The 16,722-nt window shown below is 33.1% G+C and overlaps 1 protein-coding gene across 2 annotated transcripts in view; it reads right to left on the bottom strand.

Moving 5' to 3' along the window:
* LOC142323073 (uncharacterized) overlaps positions 1-16,722 on the bottom strand; it is a 105,244-nt gene that overhangs the window by 34,676 nt on the left and 53,846 nt on the right. For both annotated transcript variants that reach the window (XM_075362229.1, XM_075362228.1), the window contains 3 exons: positions 6,235-6,349; positions 4,766-5,082; positions 3,397-3,721 (listed from right to left, as the gene is read on the bottom strand). In XM_075362229.1, coding sequence (XP_075218344.1) covers positions 3,397-3,721; positions 4,766-5,082; positions 6,235-6,349 — 757 coding nt within the window. The remainder of the gene's footprint in view (positions 1-3,396; positions 3,722-4,765; positions 5,083-6,234; positions 6,350-16,722) is intronic.

Here is a 16,722-nt window from a genome sequence, read left to right on the forward strand (position 1 = left end):
CTACACGTGCCACGCTTCGAGACTCCCATATACATAATGAATTCCACTTAGAGATTCTTTACACAGATTTAAAAATTTTTCAACGTTTACAGACTTCTAAGAAGTCCACTGGCATGTAAAAATGCAACTATCTTTACTTCATTTCCATTATCAGATCAGCAGGAATGTCACTTCTTAGACGGATCCTCTTTCTGAGGCCCTCATATATTGTACACTCTTCTATTAGATGCTTAATTGTAAGTGTTTTATTACAAACACCGCACATTGGTCTCTCTTCGCCGGTTAACAAATATGGATTTGTCAATCGCGTGTGGCCGATTCTAAGTCTGGTCACAGCTACTTGTTCACGGCGAGTCAACTTAAAGTCGCTTTTCCATTTATATGGAGAAGTTTTCATTGAGTTTAATTTTGTATTTAAACTCCTCCAATCAGTATTCCATTTGTTTCTTACTATGTTCGTTAGACAGATTTTAACATCTGCCACTCTTACAGGAAATGCATCCAAATCATCGCAGACTGTTGCCTTTCTGGCAGCTTCGTCTGCGCTTTCATTACCTGAAATACCAGCATGCCCTGGAGTCCATACAAATACGCATCGCTGTCCTCGTTGATTTAAAACGTATAAAATAGACAGGATGTTTGAAATTAGGACATTCTTAAGGTTTTTGTTCCGAATTGCAACAAGTGCACTTAGAGAATCGGAACAAATTAGCACTCTCTCTTCGCAATAATGTTCTATGTAGCAAAAAGCTTGTTGAATGGCAGTAAGTTCTGCCGTGTAGACACTGGCCATATCTGGCAGGCCATATCCAACAATGGGCTTCTCCATTTATATATATGGAGCATCCAACACCATGAACCGTCAGTATAAATTCTATTATGTTCTTCGTAACTACTGACGGTTGCCAAAAATTCCTGTTGGATGATAACTGCTGGTTTCTTTTTTATTTCTCCCTGAGAGAGATCCAACCTTGTATTTACCGCTGGCAAAAGCCATGGTGGTATTTCTCTAGTAGAAATTGCTAGTGTCTCTGGAATAGCAATTTCGTATTTCCTTTTTAATTCGTGGTACCTAATTGCGGCTGGTCTGGAATAGGTAGCACGACGTTCGTATAATGCAGCCATAGGATGTTTGTTGAAAAGTTTATTATTTATATGGGCAGGAAAAGCCCATATATTTGCTGCGTATCTTAGCAAAAGGATCTCTCTTCTATAATGTAGTAGCAGTATTCCGGCTTCAGACATTAGACTAGTCGCCGGACTTGTGCGGAAAGCACCTGTCGCATATCTTATTCCGCTATTGTGAATAACGTCTTACTTTCTTAAATGCGACTTCCTAGCGGATGAATATACAATACATCCGTAATCTAGTTTTGATTGAACCAATCCCTTATACAATCTCAATAATATCTCTTTATCAGAGCCCCAGTTAATGTTCGATAAACATTTTATAATGTTTAGGGCTTTTTTGCATCTAACACTCAAGTCCTGTATGTGTAATCCCCACGTAAGGGATTTATCCAATACTAGTCCTAAAAATCTCACGTTGTCTTTATATTGTATTGGATCATTGCCAATTTTCAACATAGGACTTTGATGAGGAATTCTCTTCCTACAAAAGTGTACACAACACGTTTTTTCTGGTGAAAATTGGAATCCATTATTCCTCGCAACTTCATTTAGAGCGTTTCTCGCCCGTTGCAAGTTGTACTTCACCATAGCAGTCTTGTTGCTGCCATACACAATTTCCAAATCATCAACATAGACGCTTTTGCTGATTTCTGCTGGAATGGCTAATATCAATTTATTAATGGCGATGGTAAACAAGGTACCGCTTAACGGCGAACCTTGTGGTATGCCATTTTCCAACATTCTTTCAGATGAACATTCATTATTGACACGTACTTGGAAGGTACGGCCATTCATATAGTTGCTGAGCAATACTGGCAGATTGCCACGAATGCCCCATTCATGTATCTGGAGCATTACTCCATGTCGCCAGGTCATATCAAAAGCTTTCTGAAGATCAAAGAAGACTCAGACACAATGTTTTCTTGTAATAAAGCTGTTATATATAAAATTCTCTAAGTTGATCATTTGATCGGTGGTAGAATGGTATTGTCGAAAACCTGCTTGATATGGTGATATCAGGTTTTCTTTTTCTAAAACCCAAACGAGTCGATTATTAAATCGGAAACTCAGCTTCGTACAGCCGCTGACAAAGCTGCGAGAGCCGTAACTGCTCTCAGCCGACTTATGGCGAATGTCGGCGGACCGAAGGCCACCAGACGGCGATTGCTGATGTCCACGGTGCATTCCATCCTGTTATACGGGTCGGAAGTGTGGGCCCAGGCATTAAGAGTTGCGAGAAACCGGAAGCGGCTCGCGCAGGTGTAACGCACCGTAGCCTTTCGAGTCGCTTCCGCGTATCAGACGGTCTCCGAGCCTGCAGTACTTGTGGTCGCCGGCGTCATACCCATTGCTACTTTAGCAAGGGAGCGCCAGACGATCTACAGGAGGCGGCGGGCAGGTGAAGACCGGGTGACCATTGCCAACGAGGAACGCGCTCGCACGTTCCTCGCATGGCAAGAGACCTGGAACCACGAGACCAGAGGACGATGGACCGCAAAGCTTATTCCTCCGGTCAGACTGTGGACGGAGCGACGGCATGGAGAAGTGGAGTACTACATGACCCAATTTTTAACGGGTCATGGGTACTTCCGCGCCTACCTCTATGTCATAGGGAAAGCGCCGTCCCCCGACTGCCTGTATTGTCCCGGTGTACGGGACGACGCTGAGCACACCTTTTTTAAATGTGCTCGGTGGGCGGCTGATCGAGAGACACTAGAGGCGGATTACGGAGCACTGAGTCCCCACAACGTGGTTGCGATGATGCTCGGTGAATGAGCAGCTGGGAAAGTGTAGCCCGATTCGTCGGCAACATACTCAGGGCCAAAAAGGTTGACCTGGATAGTCCTGAAAATTAGGTAGCACCTAACAGGCTAGTATAGGAGGACTCGACCGGAAGTAATGTGTTAAACAGTTCCGGGTCGAGTCCTCGTAGAAAGGGGGCTGGTTTAAGTCGGTAGTCTCTCTGATAATGATTGGATAATACCATCAGCGGGAGCCCGACACTCCGTGCGTAAATGCATTTCCACCTCCCTCCTCAAAAAAAAAAACAAAATTATTATTATTATTATTATTATTATTATTATTATTATTATTATTATCATTATCATTATCATTATCATTATCATTATCATTATCATTAATATTATTGTAAGTTAGTGGTCATTAGTTCATTAGCACTGAATGTTAACTCTACCAAGAAACAGATGTATGATTTTTTTATGTGCTCCTGTCTTAGTGCAGTAAAATGTGGATTAATTAACTCACCGTCTTCAGTTTCCGTTTCAGTCTCTTCTTCATATTCTGATTCTTCATCAGAAGGTACAAGAGATGGTCTTCCGTTAGGCATAGATGCCATCGATGCAGCAAGCTTCTTAGACGATGGCTGTTTTATAATGGGAAGTCCAGCAACCGCTGCAGATTCCTTTTCTGCTGCTTTCAGTTGCAGATCCAACTGCTGATTTCTCAACCATGCACTTTCAAGCTTTGCCCGAGTGGAATCAAGTTCTTCTGCAATTTTTTGGTACTTATCTTCCATTTCTTTTGCCGCATTAGCTGCCTCAGTCGCTTCTTCTTTTAGTTTTTGAATAAGCTAAGAGTAAGTAAAATATGTAACATTACAAAACAGGAAATAGAATTTATTGAATGTTTCATTACTGATTTATAATAAACATTTAATATTTATACAAATGAAACTGACATTTAACAATGATATGAATTATATTTTCGTCTCCATATGATTAAACTCGATCGTTGGTTCTGTGTTTCTGTTCAACAATTATTACTCAAAATTACTATTTAGATTGCATTCCTCTGTGGGAACAGTGGATCAGTAATAATCCTGATCTATGAAAAATTATCTGGATATCAACAGAGTATTATTGAAATCTTGATATCGAGCAATAAAAACAGTTGAACTATAAAGGATTAAACATCCTCACAACATTAGAATATTGGAAAGAAATTTTGGTCTACCAGTACTCCTCCATATACTTATAGTGTTTCATATTAGAACCGCCGGTTTCTACATACCTTGATAAATGTAGGTGATGCTTTTTATTAATTGAAGCTAAATGAGCATCTGAGGTTGTGGTTTGTCTTTACATATTATGCAAAATAGGTAAAGATGATTTAATTTTAATTAACTATGCAATTTATATATTTTAAAAAGGGATTATTCTGTACATTGCATAAATAAGCGTATCATTTCTGGTAAAATATAAATGAATTTCTCTTAGCCAATGAAGTAAAAACAGAGTGGTTGGCTATACTTAATGTTGAGCCTGTAGGCCAGAATACTCCCATCTATCCAAATATTTTAGTTTGTTTACATGCAGGGAAATAAACAAACTAAAACATTTAATTTGCATATAAATATATTTTTTGTACCATTTGAGTAGTGTTTTGTTTATTTTTGAACTGTTGATATTGATTTATTTAATAATAAAGCATAAATACATAATGAAAGTAAAAAAGGCAAAAGATGAATGAGCTAGAATTATTTTTTGTAGGGAAGTCTTCTTATAATAAAATAATTAATAAATTTAGTTTTCAGCTATTAGTTCATTATCAACCATTTTATTTATTTTTAATTAGGTGTTTAAAAAAAAAGGTTTATTTTTATACATTTAATTACCTTTTCATCATCCTCTGTCCTAACTTGGAAAACAGCTGTACCTTTTTCTGTTTCAACTTTCTTTGATGCTTTTTCCTTTTCAAGTTCGGCCTCCAAATTCAGCAGTCGAGCCATCAGCCGTTTGTTTTCTCTTTCCAGCCCCTCCTTGTTACGCAATTCAAGAGCTAGCATTTGTTTAGCACACTGCAGATCATCTCGTACTTTGTCAATATCATCCAGTTCATCTGGCTCTGCGGCAAGGGCTACAACATCAGCGACTGATGTAGATTTCTGTATTTGTTCTTCTATTGTCATTTGCCGGCGGAATTTTCGTAAACCTATAATAAAAGAAAAATGTTATACTCTGAAAAGAATGTGATAGAACATAAGTGTTTATTATTTCTTAATACTTGTAGTGTTAAACTTAAAAATTAATTTCAGTCATTTAGACAGTTTTGTTCTGATATATACTAAATGAAAAGTAATTTATTTTTGTTTATGTTATAATTATTATTAAACCACCAAGTTGCAAAAATTCTTTTGAGCTCTCAGTAATGCTTTTATAATATTACCCTGTTGATTAAAATTGATATGATAGGAAAGGGTTAAAAAAATTTGTTTTGGTAATATTTAAGTAACAAATTAGGATTTATGTGAGCTGAACACAATTGGTTGACTTAAAAAGAAATATTTAATATTTTATACAGAATGATGAAAAAATTCACTTTATTTAACTAAGGTAAAATTTAACTCAATTTATAAAAAAAAATATTTATTAAATTTTTTAAGTACTACCTAAACTAAATTTAAGTAATATTATAATGTTTAAAAATTAAAAACATTATAAATTTAACACTTACAGTCACTTTCACAGCCTATATATATATATATATATATATATATATAAGGAAATTAAAGTGTGTGATGTAAAATCATATCTTAAATCAATTTAGTTTGTGTTGTTAAAATGATTAATAGTTTATTTTGACTTACAAAATATCATACATTTATTAAGTCATTAGACAATTTATTGCATGTTTAAAATCATAATAATACCTTTTTAAAATACTTTCTTTTGGATTTACACAAAACACATTTCAAAATATATTTTGAAGTTATATTTTCAGCTAAACAAAACCTGTAAAATTTCTGTTTGTTCATTGGTCCTTTTGTATAACTCTTTCTCTCCAGCTTCAAATTTTTTTTCCAAAATACCTTTTTTGTGCTCTTCTAAGAAAGAAGTATTAAAATGATTAAAAAATTGTATTCTGTCCTGAGAATGCTTTACAAAAAAGGGTTATAAAAATATGGTTCCAAATTTCAATAAATTAAAAATTTACTTCATCAGGTAATTAAGACCAACCAACTTGTTTGATTTTTGGTGACTCCAAGATAATTTTAGTGCCAGAATAATAAAATATTATTTGCTTCCAAATTTTTAATATTTTAATTTTACTTGTATTACTTCACTTCAACTCTATTCGTCTTACCATCTAAAATAGGTCTACTTCGGTCATTGGTTCTTACTTTCTTCAATTTAACTCCGTTCTGAATTTGCTTTAGAAGCTGATTATGAGCGTTATCCTTTTCTGATTCATAAACAAACTGCAAAAGAATATTAAAAGAAAATAATTAGTAATAATATGTTTTTAAATTATTCTGTAATAACAATTTTTTGTGTTACTAATAACTTGTGTGTGTGTGACACACAAACAAACAACATTTACTAATTGTAAAACGTATGTTCAAATATATCTCAGTTATATTTGAACTTTAGTTTTATTTTTATTTATGTTTAGGGGAAATAAGTATAGGAATAATATCTGATTTTTATTTTGATGTTAATGAAACTAGCCGTGAAATTTAGTCTACTCTTTCTGAACAGAAAATTTGTAACATGATCTGATTAGAACATTAATTTATTAGACAAACTTTACTGATATTTCAGTAAAGCTCTATCAATTCAAAAAGCCTCAAAAAATCTGTCTTTTCATATCAGTGTATGATAACACGTTTTTCATTATATAACTGTTTTCATTTACCTACTAACATTTTTTATAATTTTAGAATCAATATTATCAAATTAAAAAAAAGCATCGATTTAAAAAAATCAAAGATTTAATATTTTACTTGAATTATTAGTTCTGAGCACACTTTCAAATAATATTGGTTGTTGACTAATAGATATTTTTTTCTTTGTTTGGGGGGGGATGTATAATATTTCCCTGAATATTTTTATTTTTGTTTTGTCTTTAAAGGTTGTTAATTACTTTATTCATTTTGCCAGAGAATTGAAATTTATATTATAACATTATATTAATAGTTATTAAGAAAGATACAATTACTTCTGTTCGAATACATATTTAATTCTTTATTAAAGTTTTAAATTTATTACTATAAAATAAGATTCAGTAAAACCTTCAATTAGTAGGTACCGGTATGGCTTTTAAAGTCATTTAATAATGAAAAGTGTTTGCTCATTAGATTCTATTGTAATACATATCACTTTTGTATTAATAGTTACGAGCAGAGTATATAGTTTTTATTTTTTTACTTTTATCTGAATTATAAATAATACTCTACTAGGCATAAAATTCTATTAAAGTTCATACTTTATGTAATAAAATAATTTTTTTTTTCAGTGTATTATAAACTAACAATGGAAAACACATACAAAAGTTTGTAAAAAAAAGCTATAAAATACATAAATCAAGACAAAACAAATTTTTTAAATGTTACACATAATAGATGGAAATAACAATAAGGGATTATAACAGTACCTCGAAAACAAAAGAACAAATTTTTGTGACAAAAGTAAAATCCATCAATAAGAAATGTAAACTTAGTAAATATAAAATTCAAAATAATTATAAAAATAAAACAAACTAATTTTTCTTAAATAAATAGTCAATAAAATGAAAATACTTGCAAGTACTGCAAGTACTTGCAAGTACTGTATTCATTGCAAATAATTGTGATAGGAGTATAAAGGGCTCTAAATAAAAGAAAGTACTGAAAAATTAATGACAATTCAGAGAAAAGCCTTACAGATTTTAATATTTTTTTCAATTTCAACCTAACATCCTCAAAATACTACAATAGTTTGTTAAAATTTAAAGAACAAGAACAAAAGTAATAAATGAAATGTGAAGAAATCTATTTAAAAGTATTTTTTGAAAAGTTTTCTTCTAACTATACATTTCATCAATTAATCAAAGCTATGCTGTACTGAAATAGCTTACAGTTGATTCTTTTTTTTAAAAATTGAATTTTAGTTTGAATACATTTATCTCTAATGAATTATAGCATTATAATGTAGTATGTAGTTAAAAATGCTAACATTATGCCATTAATTATAAATTTAGCTTAATATCTGTTCTTTAAAAAGTTGCTGAATACTTTATTGAACTGTAACTGAGAAAGTACAATTTAATTTATGCTTTAAGGAAATCTCCTCTACAGTTAATAGTTCAGTATTATCCCATAGGTCTATATGAAAAATAATACGGCATGCCTTATATTACAGTAAGTTATTTGTATTACAAAACACGAGTAATATAATTTTTTCTTTTTTTTTAAATCCCATAAATTAAAGAAAAAATTAATTTCCTGGCACACTTTTATCTATCCACACTGTTGGATGTAGGTAAGTTGAACTGGTAAAATTTTACTATTATTTATTGGTACAAAAGAAATTCAAATTTTTAACAAATTCTTTCACCCCCGTAAATGGTGAACAATAAAAAATGGTATCATTCTAAAAATAAATTAAACATAATTGTTAAGTTTCAAATTCCTTTTCTTTTTGAAAGCATATGGGAACTACAGTAAATCAATTTTAGTCTTATTTTATCCTTTTTATAGATTATTAAATAGAAAGCTAAACATTTATCGTCTGAATTTCAAGCTTGTATCAGAACAAATTCAGAATATAAATTTAATTTAGAAAATTCATCCTTAAACTTTTTAGCCTATTTAAGGATTGATTCAAAGGAAACTCTGTGCCATGTTTGTAAAAAAAGTTTTATTTTATTCATATTAAAGTTTGCATCAGAAGAGACAAGAGATATATGATGGTTCTTGAGAAATTCCTTCTCACTATTTAGGGGTAAGAAAGAAAACATTTCCTTCTTAGACGTCAAAAGATTGACACCTAAGGGAACCATCTTTGCCAAGTTTTAAGTCTTCAGCTCTCTGGTCTTTGCTTGACATACCAAATTATACAACACAATAGATCATGCCTTCTAGTAGTTATGAATTACAAGTACTTCATAAAGTATGTCAGTGTTGTAATAACAAAATGAAAAATTTAACGCTCTGGGCCTGCAAATAAAGTTACAAACCTTTATAAAATTATACCACATATTGTCATTGTCATGCTGTTGTTGATGTTGAGTTAATATTATTGTCTATAAACAAAACAAGGATAATGACATTTAACAAATTGATTACATCTCAGAAACTTGTCTGTTTTTGGACTACAATACTTAAATTTATTTACGTATATGCAATTAAATTTCAGGAAGAGAAGGCCCTATTTTATCAAGTAAGTAGCTCGACAAATAATTTGATTTTCTAAGCAATCCCTAGAGAATCCCTGGACTGTAAACAAGATTCCCAAGATCATCTCACAGATAGCCACAACCTTGTTGAGTCCTAATGAAGCAGTTGCTCTACCGTCTAGTATAAGTATCAACTTGGTATTGCCATGCTTTCCATGGAATTACATGAAGAAGAAGGCTTGGGGGATAAGGAAGGGGAAAAGATTGTAGGAGATGATAAATCCACAAAGGGTCTGCTTCTGTTAGTCAGATAGTTTATTATCTTGTTGAAAGCTGCACATACAAGTCAATATTCTTTTTTGTGTCCTAAAATATGCTCACCATTGAGAAATGTTCATAATGGTTGATTTCACTGTAGTTATAAGTTATCCAGCACACTTTATAATTTATGTGTGTATTGTATAAATGATCAAAAATATTCTCATCTGCTAGAAGTCTATACAAATGCAGTTTGTGTAAAATATATAAAAATTTTTGTTTAACTGTCAACCAAAATGTCATATTTGTTAAGCTTATGTATTGATAGGTCAGACAATAGCCAATATGTCCTCCTCTACCCTCACTCATAGCTATTAATTTTTTGGGATATTATCTTAATGCCGTAAACAGGCTGATATAGAATTGTAAATCATTTGACATAGTTTTGAGATAAACTATTGAATTTACTTGGGGTTAATTATTTTCATCTTATTCTTGGATCATAAAAGACACCTCTCAGAATAGTCCCAAAATGTTCTGTCACATTCACATCAGGTGATACTCAGGTAACTGATGAATTAATAAAAAGCCTTTTCCACTTCAATGCAAAAAGTGTTTTATTTTCGGCAATATTCACTTTGAAATAAGGCAATTGTCATGCAGAAGCACACATCAACTTGTCAAAGTATATTGACTCTGAATGTGCTCCAATATCTGTATAATAATATCTATATGATATTTAAAAAGCTTTTTAAAATTGGAAAAACATTGAGATTAAGTAATGTATCTGTAGGTAATGTCTTTTCCATAATTCTATATTCTATTTTACAGCCTACATGTGCTATGAGACAAAACAAATATTCTAGTTCAGTTAGGTTCTGAGAATTTTCCATATTTATATGTAAAACCTTAGTTGTAGAATCTAACACAATCACTATGGTGTTGCTTATAATTGAGCTGTAGACGCCAAGCAAATGTTTATTTTTCTCCTTGTACAGTGTATTTTTTCATACCTAATACAAAACATTATTTTCATCTTACAACTACTTTTAACTCTCAAATTAGTTGTGTGTGTGTGTATGTGTGTGTGTGTGTGCATGTGTGTGTGTGCGCGCGCGCGCGCGTGCGTACATGTTTGCACAAAAATAGTATTCAAGTATTTTGAGAGCGTCATGATTATTCAACTATTAGTTTTTCTCTTCCTCTATTTAAAAATCTGACTGAAAAAGTTTAAGTTCCCCACGGCCTGTTGTAAAAAAAATTTGTAACTGAAAATTTAAAACTTTTCTTTCCATTGAAAAATCAGTAACTACATATTTCAAAACAAGATTTATTATGGAAACATTTAATTTTGAAATTTTTTGAGTTTTTAATTTTGGATACATGTGGTTCTGGTACTTCTTGTTCCAAAAAATATGTATGATTTAAAATCTGATCTAAAGCTCCATACTAGATTAATCCTACTTAATTGGGGCTGCAAAATTTAAGTGGGATTCTTGTTTTCAATTTATGCACCTGCATAAATGTCACAATTATATATTCTTTTTCAATTATTTCCCTTTATAAAACAAAGAAATCAAGGTAGAGAAATCAAATTTTTATCAAAGTTAATACTACCAGCAGAAAGTGCTGGGTGAATTATTATATACAAACAACATATTGTTCTCTCATTTATGAGTAGTAACTCAATTAAAAGAGTTCATTGTACTTTTGAAAATATAAAAGAATAGCTAATAGGATTAATGAGTTGATTTTAAATAACAAACAAATTAATTTTGATTATTTATAAATCACAATGATGTAATACAGAAAAAATTAATTTTTTGAATTCTAAAGAGTTATATTTGATAAGTAGTATAACACCAATAATATGTCTTACAAATATTAAAATAACTGGGAAGTTCTTCACAAGTTACTTTTTGTTACAGTTAATGTTCTTGTTACAAAGAAACATATTTAAATTTAAATTTGTACTTAAATCCTAACACACAAGTAAGGACATTTAGTTTTAAATGGACTTAACTCAATTCAGCATTTTATAACTCATTCTTAACAAAATAACCTAATAGTATCTTAAACTTATTCTTGATATTATCGACATTGTTGATTGAACATTATATCTTAAATTGTTTTTCTATAATCCTTTTTTTTCTGTTTAGCCTTCGGGAATTATGTTCAGGTATTACTTCAGAGGATGAATGAGATTGATATATATGAGTGTAAATGAAGTTTAGTCTTATACAGTCTCAGTTCAACCATTTCTGAGATGTATGATTTATTGAAACCCAACCACCAAAGAACACCAGTATCCACGATCTAGTATTCAAATTTGTATTTTTCTATTATCCTATTATAGTTCAACCTAACTGCTTAACTGGCATATTGATTAAATTTTTAGTCTTAACATCCTGCTTTATTGTGTTGTAATCTAAAGATTTCCAGTTAATCTCTAAGAAGAAATAAGAAGTCTCTAGGGAAGAAAGAAGTCTAGGAAAAAAGAATATGTATAGCGCTCTTGTCACTTAAAATTTGTAATCCAGTTTGACACAAACACAATTAAATTGGTTTCAATGAATTATTCATGATAATAAATGAGTCATAATCGCTTCAATAAACCGCTTCCTCTGAGGAACTCGATCATTTTCTTTTCTCTTTTATTATTATATGATAAATCATGAGTAAATTTGCCGGTTAGATTGAGCATCATTCTGAGGTCTCTGTACAACGTGCACTCTTCTATTATATGTTTCACTGTAAGATAAGTATCACAGCTTTCACACATTGATCTCTGTTCTCCTGTTAGCATATAGGTCAAATATAAGTCTGGTGTGATCTATTTGAAGTCTTGTAAGGGCTACTTGTTCTCGACAAGCTAGACTGTTTTTTGTTTTAATGGGAAGTGGGATATTCTTAATGCAATTAAGCCTCATAGTAAGCGCACCCCACCTCCTTATCCATTTCTTTATTATGACCTGTTTACTGTAGTCTTTAAGGTCATCCAGTCGAACTAATGGAATATAAACTTGTTTGGTTGCTTTATCAGCTGCTTCATTACCAGGAATACCAACGTGGCCAGGTGTCCATATCAAGATGCACTGTTTGCAGCTATCTTTAAGGTTTTTAATTGCTGCCAATATATGCTGAATAAGTGCATCATGCGTGAAGCCACTCCTTAAAGTAGTGATTGCACTTAAGGAATCAGAGGAGAGAAGCACTCTCTCTTCATTGTAATGAAATACAGAACGAAGAGCTTGCTGAATTCCGTATAACTGCTGTGTAGTCACTGGCTATTGCAGATAAGCCCTAAAAGTAAGATTCATCATTTACGACTAATGAGCTTCTGATGCAGTTCTCAGTCTTCGACCCACCAGTGAATACATGGGTGAAAATGATAAATTCTGCAATCAGTCATCAAATAGCATTTGGAATATAAACATCTGGTAATCCTTGCTCTATCTTCTCCTTCAAGTCTATGCGGCTCTCCACTGTAGACATCAACCTTCTCTTCTGGAGACATGGAGAACTTCTGGCAGATCGATACCATAGCTTCCACAGATCTCCATTCTCCTTATTCCAGCTGGTCGTAAAGGTGGGTCTCTTCCAAAACTGTTCAGCCAAACTATGTTTATAAAAGGAAACAAAATTTATATGTTTATGACTTATGACTTGGCCTTGGGAAGGCCAAGTCATAAGCTACACATCTTAGCAGGATTGTTTTCCTTCTGTAGTTCAATGGCATAATTCCTGCTTCTGACAATATGCTGTCAATCGGATTGGTAAGGAAAGCTCCTGTAACAAGCCTGATTCCTTTGTTATGGATTATGTCGAGTTTCTTAAGATGAGAATTTTTGGTGGAGCCATACAATATTGATCGGTAATTTATTCTAAACTGGACCAATGCTTTGTAAAGTCTCAACAACACTTCTTTAACAGAGCCCCAATTCAAATTTGATAGACATTTGACAACATTTAGGGGCTTTCTGACCCGTAGTTAATAGCTCTGTTATATGCACCCTCCATGAAAGATATCTGTCCAATGTGAGACCTAGGAAACAAACTGTTTCTTTATATTCAATAATACTATTGTCCATTATTAAAACTGGACTTCTATCTGCCGATCTTTTCCTAGTAAAGTGCACACAATAAGTCTTCTCAGTTGAAAAATGGAATCCATTCATATTTGCTCCTTTGACGAGTTTGTTAATAGCCAACAAGTTTGCTAATTGTATTTAATCATAGTGGTTTTACTGCTGGTGTAGAAGATAGCAAGGTCATCCACATATTAACTTCTTCCAATATCGGATGGTATAGTGGGAATAAGCTTGTTCACTGCAATTGTGAACAAGGTTCTGCAAGTGGCAATCCTTGTGGTACACAATCTTCTAACTTTCTGAATGATGAGTATTCGTTTCCAATTCTAACACAAAAGTGTCTTTCCTCTAAATAACTCCTAATAATGGTTGGGAGTCTTCCTTTTATTCCCCAATCTTGTAGCTGTTTTAAAATGCCGTATTTCCATGTCGTATCAAAGGCTTTCTCTAAATTGAAACAGATGGCAACACAATGCTTTTTATTTATAAAGCTATTCAATATGAAAGTTTCAATATTAATCATCTGGTCTGTAATGGAGTGAAATTTATGATACCCTACTTGATGTGGTGAAATCCATTCTTCTTTTTCAATGATCCACATGAGTCGAAAGCTTATCGTGCATTATAAAATTTTTCCTAGAGCACAAGGAAGTGAGATAGGTTGACAGCTCTGTGCATTCAAGGAATGTTTCCCTTTCTTTAAAATAGGCTTTATAATCGCGTTTTTCAATGATTGTGGATATATATCAGAAATCCAAATTTGATTCAAGAGTTCTAGTATTTTCTTCCTTGTAATAACATCTAGCATTCTCATCATTTCGTATCAGATGTTGTCTGGATCAGTGGCAGTGATTGCTGTTTTACTCCAGGCATAATTGAATTCTTTCGCAGTGAATTCTTCATTATAATACAAATTAGTCTGCGTATCAAACAATCTATCATTTTCAGTTACAGCTTTGTGTTTTTTAAAATCATCATAATTTTTGGTTGCACTACCAGCTTCAAGGTGACTTGCAAATTTCTTGGCCATGTCCGAAGGTGAGTCAAGGAGCTTTTCTCCATCTTTGATACAGGTAACCTGGTGGTAAGTTGATCCATTGGATACCACTTTGACTTTGCTCCATACCTCTGCCAAAGTTGTCTGTCCTATTATTGAGGAGACATATTTTTTTCAGGAGGTTCTTTTTTCAGTTAAAATAACTCTTTTGGTGCTAGCCTTGCATATTTTTAATTTTATAAAATTTTCTTGCATGGGGCTTTTCTTAAAAATGTTGAAAGCCCTTTTCTTTTTTTTAATAGCTTTACATACAACATCCAACCACCAAGGAATAGGTGGATGTTGCAACATCGCCGAAGTTTGAGGGATGTGCTGTGATGCTGCAACAGCGATGACATTTGTCACATGTTCAACATCGTTATTGATGTCTCCAATTAGATTTTGAAAATGGACATCTCTAGTGAAGCTAAACCAGTTAGCTTTGCCAAAACCCCATGTCTTATGTATGCGATACAATTTCACGTGTGTATTTAATGACACCACAATTGGAAAGTGATTGCTTCCATGTAAATCTTCATTTACTTTCCAATCTAATTTATGCGCTATATCAGCGCTAGCAAAAAAAAAATCAATGCAGGATGAAGAACCATCTATGACATTAAAGAAGGTCCCTGTACCAAAATTTAATAATGCAAAATTTGATGTTGACAGAAAACCTTCAACTAATCTTCCCGCAGGGTCCAAGCGATTGGATCCCCAAAGAGAATTATGAGCATTGAAATCCCCACAAAAATGACAGTCAATTTTTCCACTAGGTTGTGTAAATCCTCTTCTCTCCAATTTAACTTAGGCAGATATACATTGCATAATGTCACATTGACTGGACAGTATATGCGTATAGCTACCGCTTGTAAATCAGTGCATAGATGAACTTCTTCGAAGGCACAACGAGTTGCTGAGATGATGGCAACTCTTCCTCTTGATCTTTGGTTAGATGCTTGATCAAGCCTAACTATGTTGTACCCTTTCAGTCTCAATGTATCAGTGTTCCTTAAATGCATCTCTTGTAAGCAAGCACATAAAGGATTTAGCTCTCTCATTAGAAGCTGTAACTCTCTCAAATTCGACAAATATTCATTGATGTTCCATTGCAAGATCAATTCATTTACACAGACCATTTTGTAAATAATATTTTATCACCTAGGTTTTCCCTTAGGCCAACCTTTTTTAAATTTTTTCTCCATTCTTCGCACAGCCTCTACCTCTGAAGATAGGGTGTCTGAAGCCACGGAGACATTGTCTTCTATCATCTGCTCATCCCCCTCTGATGCCACCGGTGGTGGTGGGGAGGACTTTTTGCAGCCAGCATCCAATGATACCAACCCAGATGGAGCGGGGAGTATTACATCTAAGTCCATGCTTGATGGACTACCCAAGGTTAATGTTGTTGCATCTATGATGCTCGCCTTCTCTTTTGGAGGCCTCTGTTTCTTTGGAGGCTCCACAACAACTTATACTGGTACTTTTTTCTTTCAGTCACTTTCTCATCTTTCCAATTTCCCTGATTTGGGATTTTTTCTGTCTGAACTTCAACTTGTTTCAGATTATATTGAGGTTTTTTAAATTTTTTTCTGATTTTCTTTCGACATATTACTAGCCGTAGGTTCTTGCTTTGGTTGAATAGTCTTTCCATGCTTGATGGACTACCCAAGGTTAATGTTGTTGCATCTATGATGCTTGCCTTCTCTTTTGGAGGCCTCTGTTTCTTTGGAGGCTCCACAACAACTTATACTGGTACTTTTTTCTTTCAGTCACTTTCTCATCTTTCCAATTTCCCTGATTTGGGATTTTTTCTGTCTGAACTTCAACTTGTTTCAGATTATATTGAGGTTTTTTAAATTTTTTTCTGATTTTCTTTCGACATATTACTAGCCGTAGGTTCTTGCTTTGGTTGAATAGTCTTTCCTTTAATTACGTCTTGAATTTTGGTGCTGGTGTGGAACTACTTTCTATGATTGGTAACATTCTAAGTTTCTTGTTGAGAATCCATTCAACCATATTCGCTAGGGCTGGTGATTGCTCAGATATGACATCTTTTGGCTTGATTGAAGCTAAAGGGACAGCTGCAAC

Source organism: Lycorma delicatula, chromosome 4 (assembly GCF_047948215.1).
Source record: "Lycorma delicatula isolate Av1 chromosome 4, ASM4794821v1, whole genome shotgun sequence".
Lineage (NCBI taxonomy): Eukaryota > Metazoa > Arthropoda > Insecta > Hemiptera > Fulgoridae > Lycorma > Lycorma delicatula.